This window comes from Cetorhinus maximus, chromosome 14 (assembly GCF_964194155.1).
Source record: "Cetorhinus maximus chromosome 14, sCetMax3.hap1.1, whole genome shotgun sequence".
NCBI lineage: Eukaryota > Metazoa > Chordata > Chondrichthyes > Lamniformes > Cetorhinidae > Cetorhinus > Cetorhinus maximus.
The window spans coordinates 88,984,592-89,007,792 of NC_135892.1; the positions used below are offsets into that span (position 1 = coordinate 88,984,592).

At 38.4% G+C, this 23,201-nt stretch overlaps 1 protein-coding gene across 1 annotated transcript in view; it reads left to right on the plus strand.

The window, feature by feature from the left end:
* The window catches only part of lrpprc (leucine-rich pentatricopeptide repeat containing), a 153,228-nt gene that overhangs the window by 41,358 nt on the left and 88,669 nt on the right, over positions 1-23,201 (plus strand). The window contains exons 11-12 of the mRNA XM_078557196.1: positions 1,991-2,098; positions 21,620-21,738. Coding sequence (XP_078413322.1) covers positions 1,991-2,098; positions 21,620-21,738 — 227 coding nt within the window. The remainder of the gene's footprint in view (positions 1-1,990; positions 2,099-21,619; positions 21,739-23,201) is intronic.

Genomic DNA, 23,201 nt, shown 5'->3' on the forward strand with positions numbered 1-23,201 from the left:
GTGTCCTAACTTGGCTTTCTTTTGGACAAAAATTTTTACAGCACTCTTACATGTTTTTAGTAGCAACATTGAACCTTCTCCTATTAAAGCACTCTTTGGAGTGGAACCAAATGGCATCCCTCTTACAAAAATTCAGACTAATGCACTCACCTTTTCAACATTTTTGGCTAGACGCATTATGCTATTAAATTGGAAGCAGTCTGCCCTGCCTTCTTTTACTAATTGGATACAAGACCTTATGCAGAATCTTAAACTTGAGATAATGGAGTACACTATAAGAGACTTCGCTGATGGATTTTATGTAGCTTGGCACCCTTTCTTAGATTATTTTGAGGAACTACAACTCTCTACTTTCATATAACTGACCCTAATTAGGTTGTGTGTATTATATCACGTGAGACTATATCTGACCTATGATTGCTGTTGATTTTCTTATTTATTTTTTTGGGGGCTGGGAAGGGGTTCTTTTGGGGTTTTTTTCTTTCCTTTCTCTTTTTCTTCCTCCTTTTTCCTTCCCTTTTCTTTCTCTTTCTTTTCCAAATGTAAGTAAATCAAATTATTGCTGTACTGTTAGCTTTTTTTGTACTGTTACTCAGTATGATTGTTGTTAAAACTTGATAAACATAAATTTAAAAATTGTAAAATTCTTTTAAGGGAATGGAATTTCCATAGTTTTTAATACGGACAATTAGAACATGTTATACAGGAGCATGTGGATGAGTTGTTTCCTGCTTTCCTTTTTTATCTCTAGCCCAAGATCTCCTTTGCAATGCTAGATTGCCTCCTGAAACTAGCAGGCAAGTACTTAGGTTGATAGTAAAGCTTTGTCAAAGGCACCATATTCTTGACAACCAATCTTCATGATTCAATATGCAGAGTGGGATGATAGAGCGTGAGTTTTATGTTTGAAGGGGAAGCTACTACAATCAGACTGTTCCCAACACCTCTTTGCATTTACAGCAAATTATAGTTTCTATAAATAGGCCTGCATTTCCTGTGATAAACTTAGAATCTGAGGTGTGCTGTGAATGAAACTGCGTGTCTCGGGTTCATGATTACCTCTACACAAAAACAAATTATTGTGGTTGCTGGAAATCGGAAATAAAAATAGAAAATACCGGAAATACTAAGCAGAACTGACAAAAGTTCATTGATCTGAAATGATTACCTCCGATAGATGGGAAATAGAGTTGGGGACTATGTCAATCAAGCCAAAACTACAATTTGAATTTATTTCTAAATTCTGTTTGTGCAAAAGAAAGCACTAAGACCAGCTGCACAAGCACACTTGGCGTGAGAGAGATTTAGATCAGCAGACAAGAATTTCAAAGTACCTTCTCAAAAGAGGGTTTCTCTTCATCATCTAGTAAATTGCAAGAGCTCCTGGTGTAGGAGTAATGGCATTTCCATTAACCCCATACAGCCCAGCTTTGCCTTTGACATAACTGAACTGAGAAATCTGCAGCATAATAACCCAGAAAACAGGCCTTTGAGCAAAGTTGTTAATTGAGCCATTTTAAATGCAGACTTTGCGTGATTCGCGCAGTGCAATGCTAGCGACATAAGTGGTAATTATACTAACATCATTCCTTCTCTTCAGTTTTCATAATGTGAAATTCATGGGCTGGGGGGGGAAGAAAATATTTAGTTGTTTGCAGAGCTCTCATTTTCAAAATAAAGCAGCCGTTTTAAAAGATTTATTTTTGTGCGCTGTGCCAGAGTTGGTGGAGAAAAAGTACAAGAAGGACAGTGCATCAAACAAAATTAAATCTTGTATAAACCAGTGTTGTTTATCGACCTGAAAATAAAATTGGAATTAATAAGAGGAAAAATCAGCTACATATTGCTCTTAATTGACATATGGTAGCACTTGTAGCTTAATTGTTTGTATTTTGTTGTCAGAAGCCTTGGGAATAGGACATTGCTTTTATTCTAGTATGATTCTATTTAGCACTTGTGATGATAAAGTAATTTCCTTTTAAATTTCTAGGAATGTCAATTGAGCTCATGACGATCATGCAGAAGAAAGGTTTACCTGTTAGGCCCCATTACTTTTGGCCTGTTCTAGCCCAACATCAGAAAGACAAGAACATACAAGGTTTGTGATATTCTAACCCTTTTCATTTGCTGAATACTTGCAATAAGACAGCAATTATTTGTTATGTGACTCTTGAATGGGATAAGTGAGTAGTCTAATTCATATAAGAAAGCTTCAACAGGATCATAAACAAATAAGGCTGACCTGATGTGCAAAGTAGCACTTTTGCATCAGTGGTTTAAAATCATGTGCAGCAGTGATTTAAAATCCAATCTTCGGTCTTAATCCCATTTCAGTTCCCTGAGCAACTCATATCTAATGTGTGCCTGCCATTGTTTCATAATTTTATATGGCATATAATTATAATTAATAATTTGTTTCTTTTTTTCTGATGGATTGCTCTTGTGTAGTTCACATTTTGAATCACAAGAAATTCTTCTAACAGGTCTCTTGAAGACAAATGTTACCGTATAAGTTTTAAGTTCGTTCTAAATAAATGTATTAAAGAGCAATGCTTGATAGTTAATCTTTTAAGTACTGTGTCTGACGTGGGCAAGCATTGCAGCCATTTTGCACCAATGATGTCCCACATACATAAAGGAGATGAATTTATTTTTTGTTGGTATTGATTAAGGAACTGGATATTAGGCAGAGCACTATGAGAATTTCCTGTTTTTTGAATAGTGCCATACAATCTTCAATATCCACCAGAACACACAGCTTGGGCCTTGCTGTAATATTTGGCATCTCCAACAGTTCAACAATTTCACAGAACAGCATTGAGCATCTTCACATAGATTATATAATGAACATTGGTGTGGGATTCAAACCATAACTCTCTGATCCAGTGATGAGGGTTCGCCCAAGTGAGCCAAGCTAGTATTAATCATGAAAAAATATAGTTGCCATAGCTTAGTAACTCATTGGTTAGGTGCTTTATGAAGGTGTATTTATTTTTCTGGTGTGTATTATCCTGGATTTTCCTGTGTTTTATTGGTTTGCTAGAAAGTGAGGTTTGTAGGTATATGTATTGATGACTTTCATTGTCTTGTGTATGTCAAGTCATAGGAATGGCAGTAGACCATTTAGCCCCTTGAGCCTATTCCGCCATTCAAAGAAATCATGGTTGATCTGTGACCTAATTCCTTATGCCTGCCTTTGCCAATGCGCCCTCTAGGCTGCACACCAACCTGGATGTTCCTGCCTAGGTCAAGCATAAGTTGGCTTTTGTAAGTTACTGTGCCTAAAACCCTGTGCACAACAGCAAAATATTAGAAGGGATGTTGACCTTATATCCTTTGATACCTTTGGCTAACAAAAATCCATCAATCCTGATTTTAAAATTAATGATTGATCTAGTATGAATTGCCGTTTGTGAGAGGGAGGTCCAAACTCTACTATCCTTTGTGTTTAGTCGTGCTGCCTGATTTCACTTTTGAAAGATTTGGCTTTAAATTTTTTTTAATGTCCCCTCGTCCTATGCTCTCCAATTAGCAGAAATAGTTTCTCCCAGTCTTCCCTATCTGTTCCTCTTAATATCTTAACTTTGATTTGAATCATCCCAGAACCATCTAAATTCCAGGGAATAGAACTCCTGTTTGTTCAATCTCTCTTCGTAATTCAGCCCTCGGAGTCCAGGTGTACGCTGGTAAATATATGCTGTGCTCCCACCAAGGCAAATAGATCCTTCCGAAGGTGTGGTGCTCAGAACTGCTCACAGTACTCCAGGTGTGGTCTAACATGGGCTTTGTATAGCTGAAGCATCACTTGTACCCCCTTGTACAATATTCTATTCCTCTAGATATAAAAGCCAGCATTCCATTAGTATCTTGTTTATTTTCCATACCTGCTCATCATTAAAAGTACGTACCTGGACTCCCAATTCTCTTTGGGCCTCAACTGTTTCTAGCTTTTCACCATTTACTTTTTAGGTCTTAAATGACCACACATTTGCCTACATTGAAATCCATTTGCCACAGTTTTTCCCATTCATTTAATCTATCAATATCGCTTTGTATTTACGAACATACAAATTAGGAAGAGGAGTAGGCCCCTTGAGCCTGCTCCGCCATTCAATAAGATTATGGCTGATCTGATTGTAACCGCAACTCCACATTCCCACCTATCCCCTGATAACCTTTCATCCCCTTGCTTATCTAAAATCTCTGCCTTAAAAATATTCAAAGGCTCTGCTTCCACTGCCTTTTGAGGAAGAGCATTCCAAATACTCACGACACTCGGATAAAAAATTTCTCCTCGTCTCTGTCTTAAATGAGCGACCCCTTATTTTTAAATAGTGACCCCTAATTCTAGATTCTCCCACAAGAGGAAACATCCATTCCACATCCACCCCATTAAGAGCCCTCGGGATCTTATGTTTCAATCAAGCTGCCTCTTACTCTTCTAAACTCCAGCAGATACAAGCCTAGCCTGTCCAACCTTTCCTCATAAGATAACCCTCCCATTCCAGCTATTAATCTAGTAAACCTTCTCTGAACTTCTTCCAACACATTAACATCCTTCCTTAAATAAGGAGACCAATACTGTGCACAGTACTCCAGATGTGGTCTCACCAATGCCCTGTATAACTGAAGCATAACCTCTCTACTTTTGTATTCAATTCCCCTTGCAATAAACAATAACATTGTATTAACTTTCCTAATCACTTGCTGTACCTGCATACTAACCTTTTGCGATTCATGCACTAGAACATCCAGATCCCGTTGCATCTCAAGGGCTTTGCAATCCCTCATCATTTAGATAATATGCTGCTTTTTTATTCTTCCTGAAAGAATGTACAATTTCACATTTTCCATATTATACTCCATTTGCCAGTTCTTTGCCCACTCACTTAACCTATTTATATTCCCTACCTATCTTTGTATCAGTAAATTTAGTAACCATATCTTCAGTCCCTTCATCCAAGTTATTTGTAGAAATTGGAAAAAGCTGAGGCCTCAGCACTGATCCCTGTGGCACACCACTTATTACATCTTGCTAACCAGAAAAAGACCCATTTATGCCCACTCTGTTTCCTGTTAGCTAGCCAATCTTCTATCCATGCCAATATGCCACCCCCTACACCGTGAACTTTAATTTTCTGCAATAATCTTTGATGTGGCACCTTATCAAATGCCTTCTGGAAATCTAAGCATGGTACATACACCAGTTCCCCTTTATCCACAACACATGTTACTTCCTCAGAGCTCCAATAAATTGGGTATACATGATTTCCTTCTCACAAAACCATGTTGACTCTGCTTGATTACCTTGAATTTATCTCAGTGCCTTGCTATAACGACTTTATTAATAGTTTCTAACATTTTCCCTATGACAGACGTGAAGCTAACTGGCCTATAGTTTCCTGCTTTATGCCTCCCTCCCTTTTTGAATAAGGAATTACATTTGCTATTTTCCATAATGGAACCTTCCCAGAATTTAGGGAATTTTGGAAAATTAAAACTAATGCATCAACTATCTCACGAGCCACTTCTTTCAAAACTCGAGGATGATGTCCATCAGGACCCGGGGACTTGTCAGCCCACAGCCCCAACAATTCACTCAGTACCACTTCCCTGGTGATAATAATTTTCTTGAGTGCCTTCCTCCCTTCTGTCTTATGATTTACACTCATTTCTGGGATGTCACTAGTATCCTCTATAGTGAAGTCTGATGCAAAATATCTTTCAATCCATCTGCCATCTCCTTATTTTTCATTATTAATTCCCCAGACTCACTTTCTGTAGGACCAATGTTCACTGCTGACTCTTGTTTAAATATCTATAGAAACTCTTACTATCAGTTCTTATGTTTCTAGCTAGCTTTCTCTCATACTCTAATTTTTTCCTCATTAATCTTTTAGTCATTGTTTGTTCTTTATATTCTGTCAATCTTCTGACCTGCCACCCATCTTTGCACAATTATATCCTTTTTCTTTAACGTTGATACTATCTTTAACTTTTTTAGTTAACCATGGATGATAGGTCCTCCCCTTGGAATTTTTCTTTCTCGTTGGAATGTATCTATGAACATATGTGCATACGAACTAGAAGCAGGAGTAGGCCACCTGTCCTTCAAGCGTGCTCCGCCATTCAATAAGATCTTGGCTGATCTGATTACAACCTCTCGCCCACCCCCAATAATCTTTCATCCCTTTGTTAATCAAGAATCTATCTAGCTCTGCCTTAAAAATATTCAAAGACCCTGCTCCCGCCGCCTTTTGAGGAAGAGAGTTCCAAATACTCTCAACCCCCTGAGAGAAAAAAATTCTCCTCATTTCTTTCTTGAATGAGTGAACTCTTATTTTTAAACCGTGACCCCTAGCTCTGGATCCTCCCACAAGAGGAAGCGTCGTCTCCACATCCACCCTGTCAAGACCCCTCAGGATCTTCAAGGTTTTGATCAAGTCACCTCATACTCTTCTAAACTCTAGTGGATGCAAACCTAACCGGTCCAAAGTTTCCTCGTAAGACAACCCACCCATTTCTGGTATTAGCTTAGTAAATCTTCTTTGAACTGCTTCTAATGCATTTACAACTTTACTTAAATAAGGAGACCAATACTGTACACAGTATTCCAGATGTGGTCTCACCAGTGTCCTGTACAACTGAAGCATGACCTCCCTGCTTTTGTATTAAATTCCCCTCACAATAATTGATAACATTCTATTAGCTTTCCTAATTATTAGCTGTACCTGCATACTAGCTTTTGTGATTCATGCACTAGGACATCCAAATCCCTCTGAATCTCAGAGCTCTGCAATCTCTCACCATTTAGATTATATGCTTCTTTTTTATCCTTCCTACCAAAATAGACAGTTTCACCTTTGCCCACATTATACTCCATTTGACAGGTCTTTGCCCACTCGCTTAACCTATCTATGTCACTTTGTAGCCTCCTTACGCCCTTTTCACAATTTACTTTCCTCCCTATCTTTGAGTCATCAGGAAATTTAGCAACTGTACCATCTGTCCCTTCAACCAAGTCATTTATATAAATTGCAAAAAGTTGAGCCCCCAGCCCTGATTCCTGTGGTACACCAATCATTACATCCCGCCAACCAGAAATAGACCCATTTATGGCTACCCTGTTTCCTGTTAGCTGGCCAATCTTCTATCCATGCCAATATACTACCCCATACACCATGAGTTTTTATTTTCTGCAATAACTTTTGATGTGGCACCTTATCAAATGCCTTCTGGAAATCTAAGTACAGTACATCCACCGGTTCCCCTTTATCCACAGCACATGTGACTCTTTCAAAGAACCCCAGTAAATTAGTTGAACATTATATCCCCCTCTCAAAACCATGTTGACTCTGCTGATTGCCTTAACTTTTTCTGAGTGCCCTGCTATAACATCTTTAATAATATATTCTAACATTTTCCCTATGACACATGTTAAGCTAACTGACCTGTAGTTTCCTGCTTTCTGTCTCCCTCCCTTTTTTGAATAAAGGAGTTACATTTGTTGTTTTCCAATCTAATGGAAACTTCCTCGAATTTAGGGAATTTTGGAAAATTGAAACCCAACATATCAACTATTTCACTAGCCACTTCTTTTAAGACCTTAGGGTGATGTCCATTAGGACCTGGGCACTTGTTAGCCTGCAGCTCCAACAGTTTGCTCAATACCCCTTCTCTGGTGATTATAATTTTCCTGCCACCCATCTTTGTGCAGTTATATGTTTTTACTTTAAGTTTGCTACTATCTTTAACTTTTTCAGCTAATCACGGATGGTGGGTTCTCCCCTTGAAAGTTTTCTTTCTCAGTGGAATGTATCTATTCTGTGTATTCTGAAATGTCCCTTTAAAAGCCTGCCACTGCATCCCTATGGACCTATCCCTTAACCTTATTTGCCAGTTCACTCTAGCTAGCTCTGCTTACATGCCCTCATAATTGCCCTTATTTAAGTTTAAAATACCCATCCTGGACCCACTCTTCTCTCCCTCAAACTGAATATAATATTCAATCATGTTGTGATCGCTGCTACCTAGGGGTGCCTCACTATGATGTTATCAATTAATCCCACCTTGTTGGCACAGTGCCAGGTCTAGTTTCACCTGCTCTCTGTTTGGCTCCAGAATGTGCTGTCCCCAGAAATTATCCCAAAAACATTCTGTGAGCTCCTCACCTAGGCTACCTTTGCCCATCTTATTTTTCCAGTCTATCTGTAGATTAAAATCCCACATGATTATCCATGTACCTTTCTGACAATTGTCTCTTCCTTTAAACTGTGCCCTCCTGTGTAGTTACAATGAGGGGACCTGTACACCACTCCCACAAGTGACTTTTTGTCTTTGTTGTTTCTCATCTCAACCTGAACTGCTTTTACATCCTGGTTCCCTGAACTGAGGTCATCCTTCTCTAATGTGCTAATGCCATCATTAATTAACAGAGCCACCCCTCCCCCTTTTCCTAGCTTCCTGCCCTTCCTATACCCTTCAACATTTAGGTCCCAATCTATGTCATCCTGCAGTCATGTCTCTGTAATGGCTATCAGATTGTACTTATTTACTTCTATTTGTGTTATCAGTTCATCTGTTTTGTTTTGAATGCTACCTGCATTTAGATTCAAAGCTTTTAATTTTGTCCTTTTATTATTTTTGTAATGCCTGGCATTATCTGTTGATTTAGTCTTAGATTTGTACTCTTTGTCCCCTTCTGTCATGTTCTGTTTTATCATTTCCCTTTCTCTCTTGCTTTGTCTGTACTCTTTTGTTTACCACATTTTCCCAAATTTGATCCCTTGCCTCTACTATTTAGCTTAAAGCCCTCTCCACTTTCCTAGTTATGCGGCTGGCTAGAGCATCAGTCCCAGCACAGTTCAGGTATAGACCGTCCCAACGGGACATTCCCCACTTTCCCCAGTACTGGTGCCAGTGCCCCACAACGCGGTCTCCCACACCAGTCTTTGAGCCACACATTAATTTCCCTAATCTTATTTGCCCTATGCCAACTTGCACATGGCTCAGGTAATAATCCAGAGATTACCTTTGAGGTTCTGTTTCTTAATTTGGTGCCTAGCTCTTCATACTGCCTATGCAGAGCCTCCTTCCTTGTCCTGTCTTTGTCATTGGTACCTACATGGACCATGAATGCTGGATCCTTCCGCTCCCACTTCAACTTCCTCTCCAGCCCGGAGCAAATGTCCCGAATCCTCGCACTGGGCAGGTAACACAGCCGTCTGGACATTTGCTCTATGTATTCTGAAATATCCCTTTAAATGCTTGCCACTGCAACTCTGTTGACCTATCCCTTAACCTAATTTGCCAATTCATTTTAGCCAGCTCTGCTTTCATGCCCTCATAATTGCCCTTATTTATTTTTAAGATACTAGTCTTGGACTCACTCTTCTCTCCCTCAAACAATGTAAAATTCAGTCATATTATGATCGTTGCCTTCACTGAGGTTATTAATTAATCCTGTCTCATTGCACAATACCAGCTCTTGTATAGTCTGCTCTCTGGCTCCAGAACGTGCTAATTTTATCCTTCCATCTACACTGCCTCCCATCTTTCTGTCATCGTCAAATGTGGATGTATGGCTTTCAATTGCATCATCTAAGTCTTTTCTGAATACAGTGAATAGTTGAGGCCCCAACACAGATCCTTTGGGGCATCAGCAGTCACATCCCTGCCAATTAGAATACCTGTTGATCATGACTACTCTCCATCTCCTGCTGTTCAACCACTTTCCTAATTAAGTTAATAATTTGTCTTCAATTCCATGAGCTTCAATTTGAGCTAACAGTCTCCTATTAGGGACTTTATCAAATCCCTTCTAGAAATATAACATCCATAGACATGCCCCTCTGCACCAATTTAGTTACCTCTTCAAAAAATTCAGTTGGATTTGTCGGGTATTACCTGACCTTTACAATTCCATGCTGGCTTTCTGATCAACTGAAAATTTCCAAGGTCTTAACCTAACTAGTTTGTAATTCCCTGGTTTCCCCCTCTCATCTTTCTTAAATAGCAGAATGGCATGTGCAATTTTCCGATCGAAAAGAAAAGTTCCCAAATCGAGAGAACTTTGACAACCATTAGGACATCTGCAGCGTTTTCACCTTTTAAAAACCTGGGATGGAAACTATCTGGTACTGGGGATTTTCTGCTTTTTACTGCCATTAATTTCTCCATTACTGTTGTCTTAATTTTTTTGTTTGTCCCTGTCCCTGATTCAATAATAGCTTACTTGGAATATCTGGCATGCTTGTTATATTCTAGAAAGGCGGTGGTGAAGGAAAGAACTGTAGCCAATATTTACACACTTTTAGAAACACTTATTTAGAGATACACATTACAAGCATGCACCTCCTAACCTAACACAAGTGAATATCCAATTAATGCCTACCAACTGCATACAATTAAATATGGTTAATATGCAATAGCAGATTCCTTTCTCTCTTGTTAAATAAAAATTTGAGTTAATATGTGCAACCAAAATTTCAAAACAAATTAAATCAAATACCTCCATATTCTGTACAAAACCCTACATTGCAAGACATCCTTCCTGCAGGACCCCTAACAATTTTGACAACATGCACTTCCTTTTGTAAAACAATCCGACAGTTGATGACTTGCATCCACCCATTTAATTTTAGATATTTCCTTTCCCTCCAGCATTTGTTACAAGCCAGCAAGGTCAATTCGGAATCTTTTCTCGCTCATGTTTCATAGAGTATACATCATCTCACAAGGAACAGTTACTACTTAGCATTCAAAGGGTATACGTCATTATACATAATCTGACTTAAAATATTTGATAAATATAATCCATATCTGCTCCCTCCTAGAAGAGCCAGTTTTTCGACAGTCGAAATACTTTTAACAACTCTTTATTTTCTTAGCTTCCCAAGCTAAAGAGCAGCATTTCTCATTCTCACCATCAGAAATGTTATGAAACCACTGCATTAGAAAGCCCATCAGGAAGATTAGCATGTGAAGCATTGCTAAAAATGACTAACTTTGTTTCTTGGATCATCTAAGGATGGGAACTTAAGTACATATTTATCTAGATTTAACTTTCTTAATTTTTATTTGCTCTTAAAATATTCTCTCTTTTAGTATGTTTTATTGTGGTACTTAACTCTGACACATCATTACTAGCACCTGGTCTAATCTTGAGTGTGCAACAAAATTCAGCTTGCTACAATGATAATGTTTATAAGGTTATTATGTTTTTGGTTGTGCCTTTACTTTAGGGTAAAATGAAGGGGGTCATGTGTCCTTTTCTGAAGTCTGCCTGACAGCAAGCCTGGGTGGTTTGATTGTTAGAGATTAAAGGGGAGGCAAGATTGTTTTACTAGGAAGAAGGTTCAAGGTGGAGACAATGGTATCAACCTGTTTGCGAAGACTGGATAGACTGTGAGAATCCAAAGTCCCAAAAAAGGGCTGAGAATGTTGGGTTGTAAATAGTAATGCTTTAAGCTGTCCAATTTTTTCCTTTATTCTTTCATGGGCGTCGCTAGTAAGGTCAGAAATTGTTGCCCATCCCTAATTGCCCTTGAACTGAATGGCTTGCTAGGTCATTTTAGAAGGCAGGTAAGGGTCAACCACATTGCTGAGGGCCTGGAGTCACATGTAGGCCAGACCAGCTAAGGAGGGCAGATTTCCTTCTCTAAAGGGCATTGATTGTCGTAAAAGTCTATTTGGTTCACCAATCAATGATAGTTTCATGGTCACCATTATTGACACTGGCTCGCAATTCCAGGTTTTGAGTTGAATTTAAATTCCACCAGCTGCCTGGCCCTCTGGATTATTAGTCCGGTGACATGACCACTACGCCACCATCTCTCCTATTATTTCTGAGATAAAGGAGAGTTGGTGTCTCAAGGATAGCTAAACAGCATCTCTAACTGGATACAAGGCTTATGTGATTCATATCACCATGGTGATAGGAAGGGTACAGAGGAAGACCTTATGACATCAGGTTTTCCTAAAATATCACTGAATATCACAGTCAGGTTGGAGTGCCAGGGCCCGGCAGAGAGAGAGCAGCTAGAGGCCAAAAGTCCCCATGGTTCAGTGCACTGGAATGTACGTGGAGGCGTGTGCTTGGAATGAAAAGACCAAACTCATGAGGAGTTAAAACAAAGAGGATCTCCAGTTAAACATTCACTGTGAAGGACAATTCTGGGGTTAGAAGTTACCAGGCTGAGAAAGGAAAAGAGCAGAAGTAAACCTTTGAGAGCTAAGAATCACTTTGGACTGATTCTGTGAGAATTGAATGTCTACTTAAAGTACAACGTAATGTTTACCTGATGGTAAGTTTTTCGGTTGTGTTGAAGGTTCTATTCTGTGGTTTAAGGTATAAGTTGCTGTGTTGTTGTGATACCCTTTCCCCAGTGATTGGAAGTTCACATTTCTCTTTCTCCAAGTTATCTGTCTCTACAGGGATTGTAATAAACTGACCAATCAAGCTTTGTAATTGCTCCGTCTCTTCTTTAGATATAACGTTATCTTTCTGCGATGACCTAGTACGATTAACTCAGGTGGGACTAACACACTCAATAGGATTGTTGGTTTAAAGTTATTGCAGACCTATTCTGCTCAACCAATATATTGAAAGGCCCCACAAGCCTGTCTCCCAATTTTAAATTCTACTCTTATTAATACTGCATTTCTCAGATTCCAGAGTACCTCACCCCCCCACCCCATAAGAAATCATCAATATGCATAATGAAGTTGCCTGAAAGTTTTACTCTGTAATACCAAGGAAACATTGTGGGAGCTGCTTTTAGTTGAACATAACCTATTTTCAACAAAATAGATCTGTCTGAAAAATACTATGCGCTGGAGGCATCATTCAGGCCACAGATGCATTAGTTTAGTTTCTATAGTTCTCCTTCTTTACCTGCTGCCTCTTTGGGCAGTTTCAGCAATACTTCTCTGAAAAGTATTGTTTGCAGAAATGCAGCTTTTATGTGGATTCATCTGCACCCTTGTGAATATTTGACCAGAGCTAAGTAGATTTTTAAGATTACTTTTCCAACTGTTGGAGACTCTACTTTAACATCTTTAACACCCAGTTGCTCTTCAAAACCTTTGCAACTAGCTTTGCTTTAGCTTTATAAGTCCCACCAATAAGGATTTTTTCAGGACAAATCCAACTATGTAACAAAGCTGGTTGACCCTTATCTGGTACCTCAGAATAAACTCCAAACTCTCTCCAAATATCTAACTTTGTTTTGCCCCTTTTATTAGTTTACCCTCAAGTTTATTAGCAGCCACCAAAACTTCATGATCCTGAGGACTTCTGCTCCTATTTCTGTTTCTAGATGTCTCTGTGGCTTTTAGTTCATTGTCTAACCTGTTCATGCTATGGCCTCTTGTTCCACTTTTATGTCTGGCGGGACTTCTCATGTGAGATCGCTCTCCTGCACTAAGGTTCTTTCTCCAACTTGAGTTCATTTTATGACACAAAAGTCACTTCTGGACTCACAATCACTGCGCTTTCTTACTTTCCACTCTTTCACCCCATTTTGCCAGTTCATGCATCCGAGTTCTTGGCCATACAATTCAGCAAATATTTGAACGTGCCTGTAACTTTTCCTGTATGCCCCACAATTGTCACATCCCACCATTCATTAGACCCCTCTGGAATATATGTCACCCTTGTACCTACTCTGGGCAGTTAGCCTATGGGTAAGCTGCAGATCCACTATCTTGTCTTATCATGCTCTGTCATTTGTGCCTATAAAAGGTTTACTCAACAACATAGGCATCTCATTGGAGACCACATTAGAACCTCGAAAATGCCTCACCTATTTTAATGAAATTTTTTTAATGACCTCAGTATGTTATCATGAACATAAAGCAAGTGGAACTTATATTCTTTATCCTCCTGTTGATCCTCAGTACTTATTGGATCAAGATAATATTCTAACAAATCTGTCTCACATAGTGTTGAATTGCAAGCACTATCTCATATTGCACAGTTAAAGAAGTCCATAATTAACATGTTCATCACAGGACTAAAACTCATTGTGACCTATATAATTTGTTCTGATTCTTCATTATCTTCACCCTCTCCCTCAGAATTCTCTTCGTTATGTGTCATTTTGAGAACCCTGCCTCTTCACTTCGGGCAGCTCACTGCATCATGATATTTCAAATCACACCAGAAACACCTATTAACTGTTCCTTGGGCACTCTTGGGATTTATTCAACTATTGTTTTTGTTCCAATTTTGTCTTCTGCTGTAATAGTTATTAATCACCCATTGGATTGACACCTGAATCCGATTCTGGACCAACTCTAAATCTAGCAATCATCGAGTCTTCTATTCTTTGTGTCACCATGGAATACCTCGTGTTCCATGAAGGCTGAAGGAAATGACTGTTCAGAGGCATTGTTTTAAGGTAACAGATACCTGATCATTAGGGCCTTTTTTAAGAATTACCATTAGTTAGAAACAGTTGCCTGTCAATATGACAACATCTTAGCATAATTTAATAATTTAAACAATAGTATCGGTTGAGGGATCCCAAATTGAATTTTGTCAATCCTCTGTGCAGTCTGCTAAAGTGCACGACATAGACTGTGGCATGTCCATCTTTTTTCTGAAATCTATCAAATTCTAACCATGTCTCGCGGGCATTTTAACACTTCATCTTTCTAGCAGATTTCATCCAAGAACTCTAATAGGTGATCCTAACTTTAATCACCATCCAACTGATGGGCATCCATCTCTCAAAATACTTTAATTCTGATTTTACATGTAGGAAGTGACAATGCAAAGGCCATACCTTGTTGCCTCTTTGGTAGGGGCATAACCCTTGTCCACATACCACTGTTTCCACTGATCATATGGTTCAGATGTTAACTGGATATTAACTGTGTTTAATTGTGCGCAGGTGGTGGACATTAACTGGGGTTTCACAGAGGACATATAAAGAGACACATGGTGAAACTGTGCTGTGGTTGAGTTAGGTGTATACTTGTAATGTTTAACTCTGAAAATAAATCTAAGACTGAGTATGGATTGGCTCTAGTAATGTTCTTCACCATGGTTATCCAAAATAGAACATCAGACATTGAAAACATCGGAAGGTAATCGTACCCCGACAATTTACACTTGCTTTCTGCCATTTTCCACAATGGTACTAGGATTTTTCTTGGTTTCCAACCTTCATCTTTAGACACCCATTCTCTGCTACCGTGTTACATTACAGAAAGGCAGGTTCTAAAGGATAGAACTGAAGCCAATCTTTACACATTTTTATTTGCAGGGTCCCCATTCCAAACATGACCCTCCGAGCACAGCAACCACAGTTTTTGTCTGCTGCTATTCGTAGAAGCACAAGTGAATCCCCAGTTAATGCCCGCCACCCGCATACAATTAAATACAATTAATATATAATTGACATGCTTACTTCTTCCTCTACTATAAACACCGACGCAAAGTAATTATACAGCATGTTCATTGACGACACCAACATCATCAGTTTTCAAGAGTCCCACATTACTCCTGATCGCGCCCCCCCTTTTCCTAATGTGATTGTAAAAGATTTTTTGTGGTGTTTTCATATTCTGCAGATTAACTGGTTAAAAGAAAATTGTATTTGATCATCTGAAAATTCAGTATCACTCATATGTTCGAGGAAGGGTTTTTTCATAACTTAGTTTTACAAGAAAATATATTACCTTTCCACAGTTCAAGATCTACGTGAAATTTATACCTTTTTGAAAGATTTAAATTTTATCTCACAATTTTAAAATACAAGTTTAGCCAATTTTGACTTTGTGTTGTCACCCAAATTTCATGTCTATTCTGAGTCTGTAAAGCTTTAAAGTAAATATTATGAAGTGTATCGCATGTCTCAGCCTAGACACTGTACATCAGACAAAGAAAATATGAAAGCTTGTTGCTTCTAGCTCTTTGTTATTTAATTTAACTGTCATTTCTTTCCCATAACTGCTTTTCACCACTGTTAGTTGAAGGCACATCTGTTCCTATGCTTGTCAGAATTATAAAATGTTAAAAAGAGAAGCAGCACTTAGCCTCGAACATTTGATAAATCTGTTCTTTTTTTTAAAAAACTAAACCGCAAAGTATATTAAATAGGAGGAAATGAATTGCCAAATGTCAGAAAAATGTTAGTTTGTGGTTACTCTGATTTATTAGATGTTCAACTAAAATTCTGCATTTTTAAATTTTTTTTATTATTATTGTGACAAGGACTAAGAACAAAATCGCCTGTAACGGGTAGAAATTTGTCCAGGGAAGGAAGAAAGTGTCAGTCAAATAAAGCAGAGCTGGAAGCAATGAATGTTAAATGTTTTCTTCTGTCTGACGTGTAGAATCTGTGTTTAGCAATGCGATGTATTTTGAAATACAGTACTTAAACCACTATTGGTGTAGCTCTCTTTGACCTGTTGCATTGTTTGGTCACACTGACTATGCCCCACTGTGACAACCTCAACTCCTATTTGTCCAGAAAACATAATTTTGCATCTGATCAATTGTAATTTCATGAGCTGCATCTTTATCATGGGCACATTTAATCTTTCCAATCTACGGAGTTAGATTTTACACAAAACTGTGTTACTGGTTTATTATTGCCAATATTAAATAATGATCTGTTCCTCATTGTGAAAACAGCACTGAAACTTTTTTAACTTGAGGCTGAATGTTGTATTTAAAATACATAGCAAAATGGAAAAAAAATTAAAATTGTATTGTTTTTCAAAACATAGGATGCCTGTTTTAAGAATATCTTAATGGTTGTTTCTAGGCCTTTATCTAAAAATTAAAATTATGTTTAGCTCCTTGGTCTTCCAAATTAACTGTTTGCTTTTGAGAGTGCCTAAGTTTGAGATGTTTAGATTTATTCAATCTGGGGACACATCACCTACTGATCCTCTTCTATGAGGAAAACTATGTTGCAGAAATGAAATAAGTTGCGGGAAGGAAATATTAATTGCATTTTATGCCATAAGAATTGCAGATTTTCCAAATATCCAAAAAATAAGATGAATTTGACAGAGTAGCCTGAAGTTTGGGCTGTGTAGCCTGTTTGATTTAAATGCATTATTTGTGACATGTTTGTCATGAGGCTTATTTAATCTCTTGATACCAATATGTTTTTCACAAAAAATCGCATTTAACCAGATGCACTTTATTGTTGTACCATTATGCTGTTTGTGTGATAACTCAATCTCAATTTGCTCCCTTAACTGCCACCAAAAGCTTGTCTTGCTTGTATGTTATTGAGATTGCACTTGGAGAAAGCAATCCTAAATTTGGAAAGGGGTAACAATTAATGTTTGGAAATTTTGAGTGGCCACCATTACATTTTGCAGAAATTTGAGTGACAGCAAAGAATGAGCTGTGTATTTTGGAAATTAAATTCAGGACTAGGATAATTAAAATGTTAGATGTTAAATGAATAAAAGGATGATTTGCGTGACAGTTTGAGTTTTTATTAGCAAGAAGGAACCAGAATTGTCAATCTTGGCTGAGAAACAGTTGGCTTTTAGTTGCTCTGGTTGGATGGTTTTTGAGCGTCAATGGGATAGGCTGAGAAGGATGGAACTTATAAAATCAAATACTAGCATGAGGTGATGAAATGAGACTGTGATACAAATTATAGGGAGGGGGACAGAAGGAGGGTATGGAATACTCAACTTCCATACCCTCCTCCCAATTTTGCGCTAGGTGTGATTTGGTAATTATTGCACGTTTATGCTGATAAATTCATATAAATTAATCAAAAGGAAGAAAGCTTTTAAATAGTGTGATTATGGTTAGAAGAATAACAAGTGCATAATAATCATCAGAACTGGTGGTAATTTTATGGTAAAAAACTTTATAATCAGTGTATTGTGCTTCTCCACAAATACTATACAGTGCTCTTTGAAACGATGGAAATTACATCAGTAAAATTGTAGCTCCGGGAAATTACTGTGAAATGATTGAATTTAACCTCTCAAGTTATATAAGAGAAAATGTGAAGTAATTTTAATGGACTTTTCTCTTTCCAAAAGGTAGGATTGATGCTTGGGCTTTGAATTAAGGCATTTCAGATCTGAGATATTTGTCTGCCAAACATTGCAGTTGACCCTTTTCACTATTCTGATTTGTTCATGTTCATAGTGTTGCTGTAGAAATAATTTGTGTGCATTATGAAGCTGTCTGGATTTTTTTGTTTACAAGGCCCTAAATAGAATTTAATTGACTGGCATCTGTTTTGAACAAGCTTTGGGTCTGAGAAAAGGTCATTTTTTTTATTCCCGCTCAGACAGTGATTAGTAATCCTGCATCTGTTCTGTAGCTGTAGTTATGAGCGTCATTATCGAGAGAGGTTACTGACTTAATTGTTTGTGTACTGCTAATTAGCAGCAGTTTTTCATTAAGTGGAGAAGTTCTTTCCAAATAAACTATCATGCCATTAGTTTTAGATTAAGTGGAAATGCTGAGTGGCATCTGAGTGTAAATATAACTACAGCTAACAAATATGTTTTTAACATGATATGAACAGCCTTCTTCAGAAAATAAGATCTGCCTTGAAATTTAAAGATGCTGGCTCCCGATGTAAAATTATGATAGAACTTGATGAACATCATTGTTTCATTTATTATTCTGTCAGTGAAAAAAAAGCACATCTATATGAATATATATATATATATATATATATATATATATATATATTGTTTGGCAAAACACCAGTCGTCATAAAGGCAAAACTTTACTTCATGAATTGCTTGATTTTTTTTTTTAACTGCCTAGTACTGTGAGGAGTATGCAGAGCATGGAAGATTTGAAATGTTTGAATTCAAGGCACAAAAGGCTGAATAACCTTTTTATCTTCAATCAATACAAAAACACCTCTTGTTACTATGAAAAAACCCAGAAACTTAGCTCAAAATTAGGTGTTATTTATAGGTATACAGGTCATTAATAATATCCCCTTAGTTACCCTCCTTTTGTTTAAGTATAAGACCAGTTTGACAAAGAACCTTTAGACTGTAAAACGGCTCTGCAAACATGTGCTGGTTTACCTTAAAATTTTCTCTGTTCCAGTTCCTGTCCACAAAAAAAAACAGTAATGTGTACATACAAAAATGAATATGGAGTTGTTCTAGGGCAAAATGGGAAAAGTGGCGTGACTTTAATTTAGAGTGACTTAGCCCCACATATACATTTGTGCTCAAAGGGAAATCACTTTGGATTATCAGCACTGTAGCGCACTGCATAAAATATTGAAGGCTACTTTACTTTCTAAAGGTGGCACTCCAGGCTAGAAGAGCTTTGAGCAAATTTTAAATTTATAAATAACTGACAGAGGTAGCTGATGAGCTGTGAACAGCATATGCTGCCTTATTTCGAAGATGTCGCATCAGCTGACAAGTCCTTTCTTAATAACAGAATTGTTGCATTTGCTGCTGATGTGATTTAAGAGGAAGGAGAGCATTACTGCAATGTTGGGAGTGAGCTGTAAAGTTTTGTTGTGTTTGAAATCATCTTTCAAGTTGAATTGAAAATAGCATGTAAATTGAAAGGACAGCTTCTTTAATTGTTTTACATTTTTTTCGCAGTGAGATTATTTTTTTCTCTTTGTCGCAGTGAGTAACAGGAAGTAGGAGGTGAAATATTTAAGGGGGCTAGATTCAGACCTGAGACAATGGATAAAGCTGTTGACATAGCTGTTTTATATGTCGTTAATTTTCAGTGAGAAAATTTGTCTGTAAAATGACAGCTAACGCTGGATTAGATTGGACAGTGGCTGTCAAAAGGTGCGAAATGTTCTCTTGACCTGTTGATTCACAATTGTAATTCTGAAATTGTATGCACCACCACCCAGAATCAAAACATTCATTCAGCTCAGTAAAGGGTATTCCTCCTCTTCTGCTCCTTCCCCCAAAAGAAATCTGTTGTAGAAGTGGGGTGATGTGGAAAATATATATTGGTTATTATCACTAACTGTTAGTTTCTCACTGTTGGTAGACAAAATCATCTGTGATTTGAACCCATAGTCCTGCAAATGTAAATTTAATCTTCAAGATAGGAATTAGAGCTGAAAGATTACCTGGTCCACCTAAACTCATCCATCCAGAGAACCGATTTTCCCCACCCCACAGCTCCATACACCATCCAAAGGATATTCGTTTCAATGATCCTGAGTTATAACCTGCATGATATGCCAGAAGCCCGTTCCACTAGCTGGTTATTTGTAATGAGGAAGCACAGCAGTTCTGATTTTGCTTTTTGTTTGAATTTGTGAACCCTGTCCTTCTTTCATGATTTAGGTATGGTGATAGTCCAGCTTTATCTATGCTATACCGTCATGAATGTCTCCAGGTTTCACACCGTTACCTTCTTTCAAGACTTTAAAATGACCAAATCTCAAAGGTCAATGCTCTAACACTAGAGAATAATGTTGTAGCTCTGACCTTGTCTTCAGAACTTGTGTCTCACTGGCTAGAACTAGAAGCAGTACTCCAGGCAAGTCCTGAAGATAGCACTTAACAGTTTGAGAATGGCTTCCTTCAACTTGATCTCTCTGTGCTGGCTAGGAAATTCAGTTATTCTTTTTGTTTTGAATACTGTCCTTCAGTTATTTTTGTTTTGAATACTGTACACAGTGATTGATTTACTAAGAGCCAAACTTATGTTTCTACAATGCCTTTCAATTTCATCTTTAATTTTAGAATTAGTTTCATATGAGGCATTAAACCAATGACCATGTATCTGCATTTCGAGGGAAGTATGGCATTTTTCCAAAAAGAGCAGTGGAGATCTCCCAGTGTCCAGGTTGATAATATTAAGCACTCAACCAACACCATCAATGTAGATTATTTGCTCATTTATTTTGTTGTTTGTGGGTCCTTGCAATGTGCAGATTGGCTCCCTTTTTTTGTTTATACTGTGGCAGTGATTCTACTTTCAAACTATTGCTGAAAAGAGAGACATGTTGCCAAAGCTTTTTGTCTTGCACTACTCGGGACAAATATAAGAATGCCAAATTTCAAATGATCACAACAAATTATACTACAGGAGAAAAGCGTGTTGTTTGGTTGGTAAATCGGCTCTGAGTGGCTGAGATGTTGCCATGGAGAAAGCAACAGGGAACTATAGGGTAATTCAAAAAAGGTACGAGGCTTAATCATCCTTTTGTTCGCAGATTCATTTTGTCAGTCCTTGGCTTGTTTCTCAGATTTATTGATCCTCTCTATTTGGTATTGCCTGTGAATTTGGTCAGTCTTCATTGGGATTTTTATCCCTGATGCAGTCTGCTTAGCACTTGGAAGTGGACAACTGGGGCAAAAATGTGACACTGTTTAAATGTTTTGACCATTCTTGAACTCAGTCATCGTAAATTAAAACCATGTGCTGCAAAAATCCAGCTGTGAGTATTTGAAGTGGAAATGCAAATTAACATTTTGGGTGCAACTCTTCATCAAAACACTGCTGTTGTGTTGCATATGAAACAGTTTCACTAAAAACTCAGGGTGATGCTGTACCTTAGTATTTCTCAAGAGGATAGGGAAGGAAATGTGATTGTTAAACTGAAATTGCATATCTTCATTCACAGTTAAATAAAATATTGATGAACAAATAACTATTAATTTACAGGGACCATAGAAGTACTGAAAGCCATGCAGAATCTAGGAGTAGAACCTGATGTGGAAACTTATGCAAACTACGTGCAGTCATCATTTGACAGCGTTGAGGTAGCTCGTACCCAGCTTGAGGTTTGTATCAGCATTTTTTTAACACCAACAAATTGCATTTATATAGCACCTTTAGAGTAGTAAAACATCCTGAGGCCAAGACAAATACAGCACATTTACTTTATACAAGCTTGTTGCCATTGAAATTGCAGCCCACTAAAGTTGAGAGCCAGAAGGCACCAATTTGAGATGATTTGCAAAAGAAGTAACGGGGACATTAGGAAAAACCTTTACACAGTGAGTGGTTGGGATCTGAAATGCACTGCCTGAGAAAGTGGTGGCAACAAATTCAATCAAGGCTTTTAAAAGGGAATTGGATAATTATCTGAAGAGAAGAAATTTGCAGGGCTACCGGGAAAATGCAGGAGAGTGGGACTAGGTGAAGTGAGAGTGACTACCCTTGACATCAAGGCAGCATTTGACTGAGTATGGTATCAGGGAACCCTAGCAAAACTGGAGTCAGTGGAAATCGGGGGGAAAACCCTCTGCTGGTTGGAATCATACCCAGAATAAAGGAAGATAGCTGTGGTTGTTGGAGGTCAGTCATCTCAGTTCCAGGACATCACTGCAGGAGTTCCTCAGGGTAGTGTCCTAGGCCCAACCATCTTCAGTTGCTTCATTAATGACCTTCCTTTGATCATAAGGTCAGAAGTGCTGGTCTTCGCTGACGATTGCACAATGTTCAGCACCATTGGTGTCTCCTCAGATACTTGAAGCAGTCCATGTCCAAATGCAGCAAGACTTGGACAATATCCAGGCTTGGGCTGACAAGTGGCAAGTAACATTTACACCACACAAGCGCCAGGTAATGACAATCCCCAACAAGAGGGAATCTAACAATCGCCCCTTGACATTCAATAGCATTACCATCCCTGGATCCCCCACTATCAACATCCTGGAGGTTATCATTGACCACAAACTGAACTGTAGCCATATGAATACTATGGCTACAAGAGCAGGTTAGAGGCTAGGAATTCTGCAGAGAGTAACTCAACTTCTTATTCCCGAAAGCCTGCCCACCATCTACAAGGCACAAGTCAGGAGTGTGATGGAATAATCTCCACTTGCCTGGATGAGCGTGGCTCCAACAACACCCAAGAAGCTTGACACAATCCAGGAAAAAGCAGCCTGCTTGATTGGCACACCCTCCACCACCGACACCCAGTGGCAGTAGTGTGTACCATCTGCAAGATGCACAGCAGGAATGCACCAAGGCTCCTTGGACAGCACCTTCCAAACCCAAGACTGCTACCATTTAGAAGGACAAGAGCTACAGACACATGGAAACACCACAACCTGGAAATTTCCCTCCAAGCCGCTCACCATCCTGATTTGGAAATATATCGCCACTCCTTCACTGTAGCTGGTCAAAATTCTGGAACTCCCAAACAGCACTGTTTGTCTACCTACACCACTTTGGCTGCAGTGATTCAAGAAGGCAGCTCACCACCACCTTCTCAAGGGCAACTAGGTATAGGCAATTA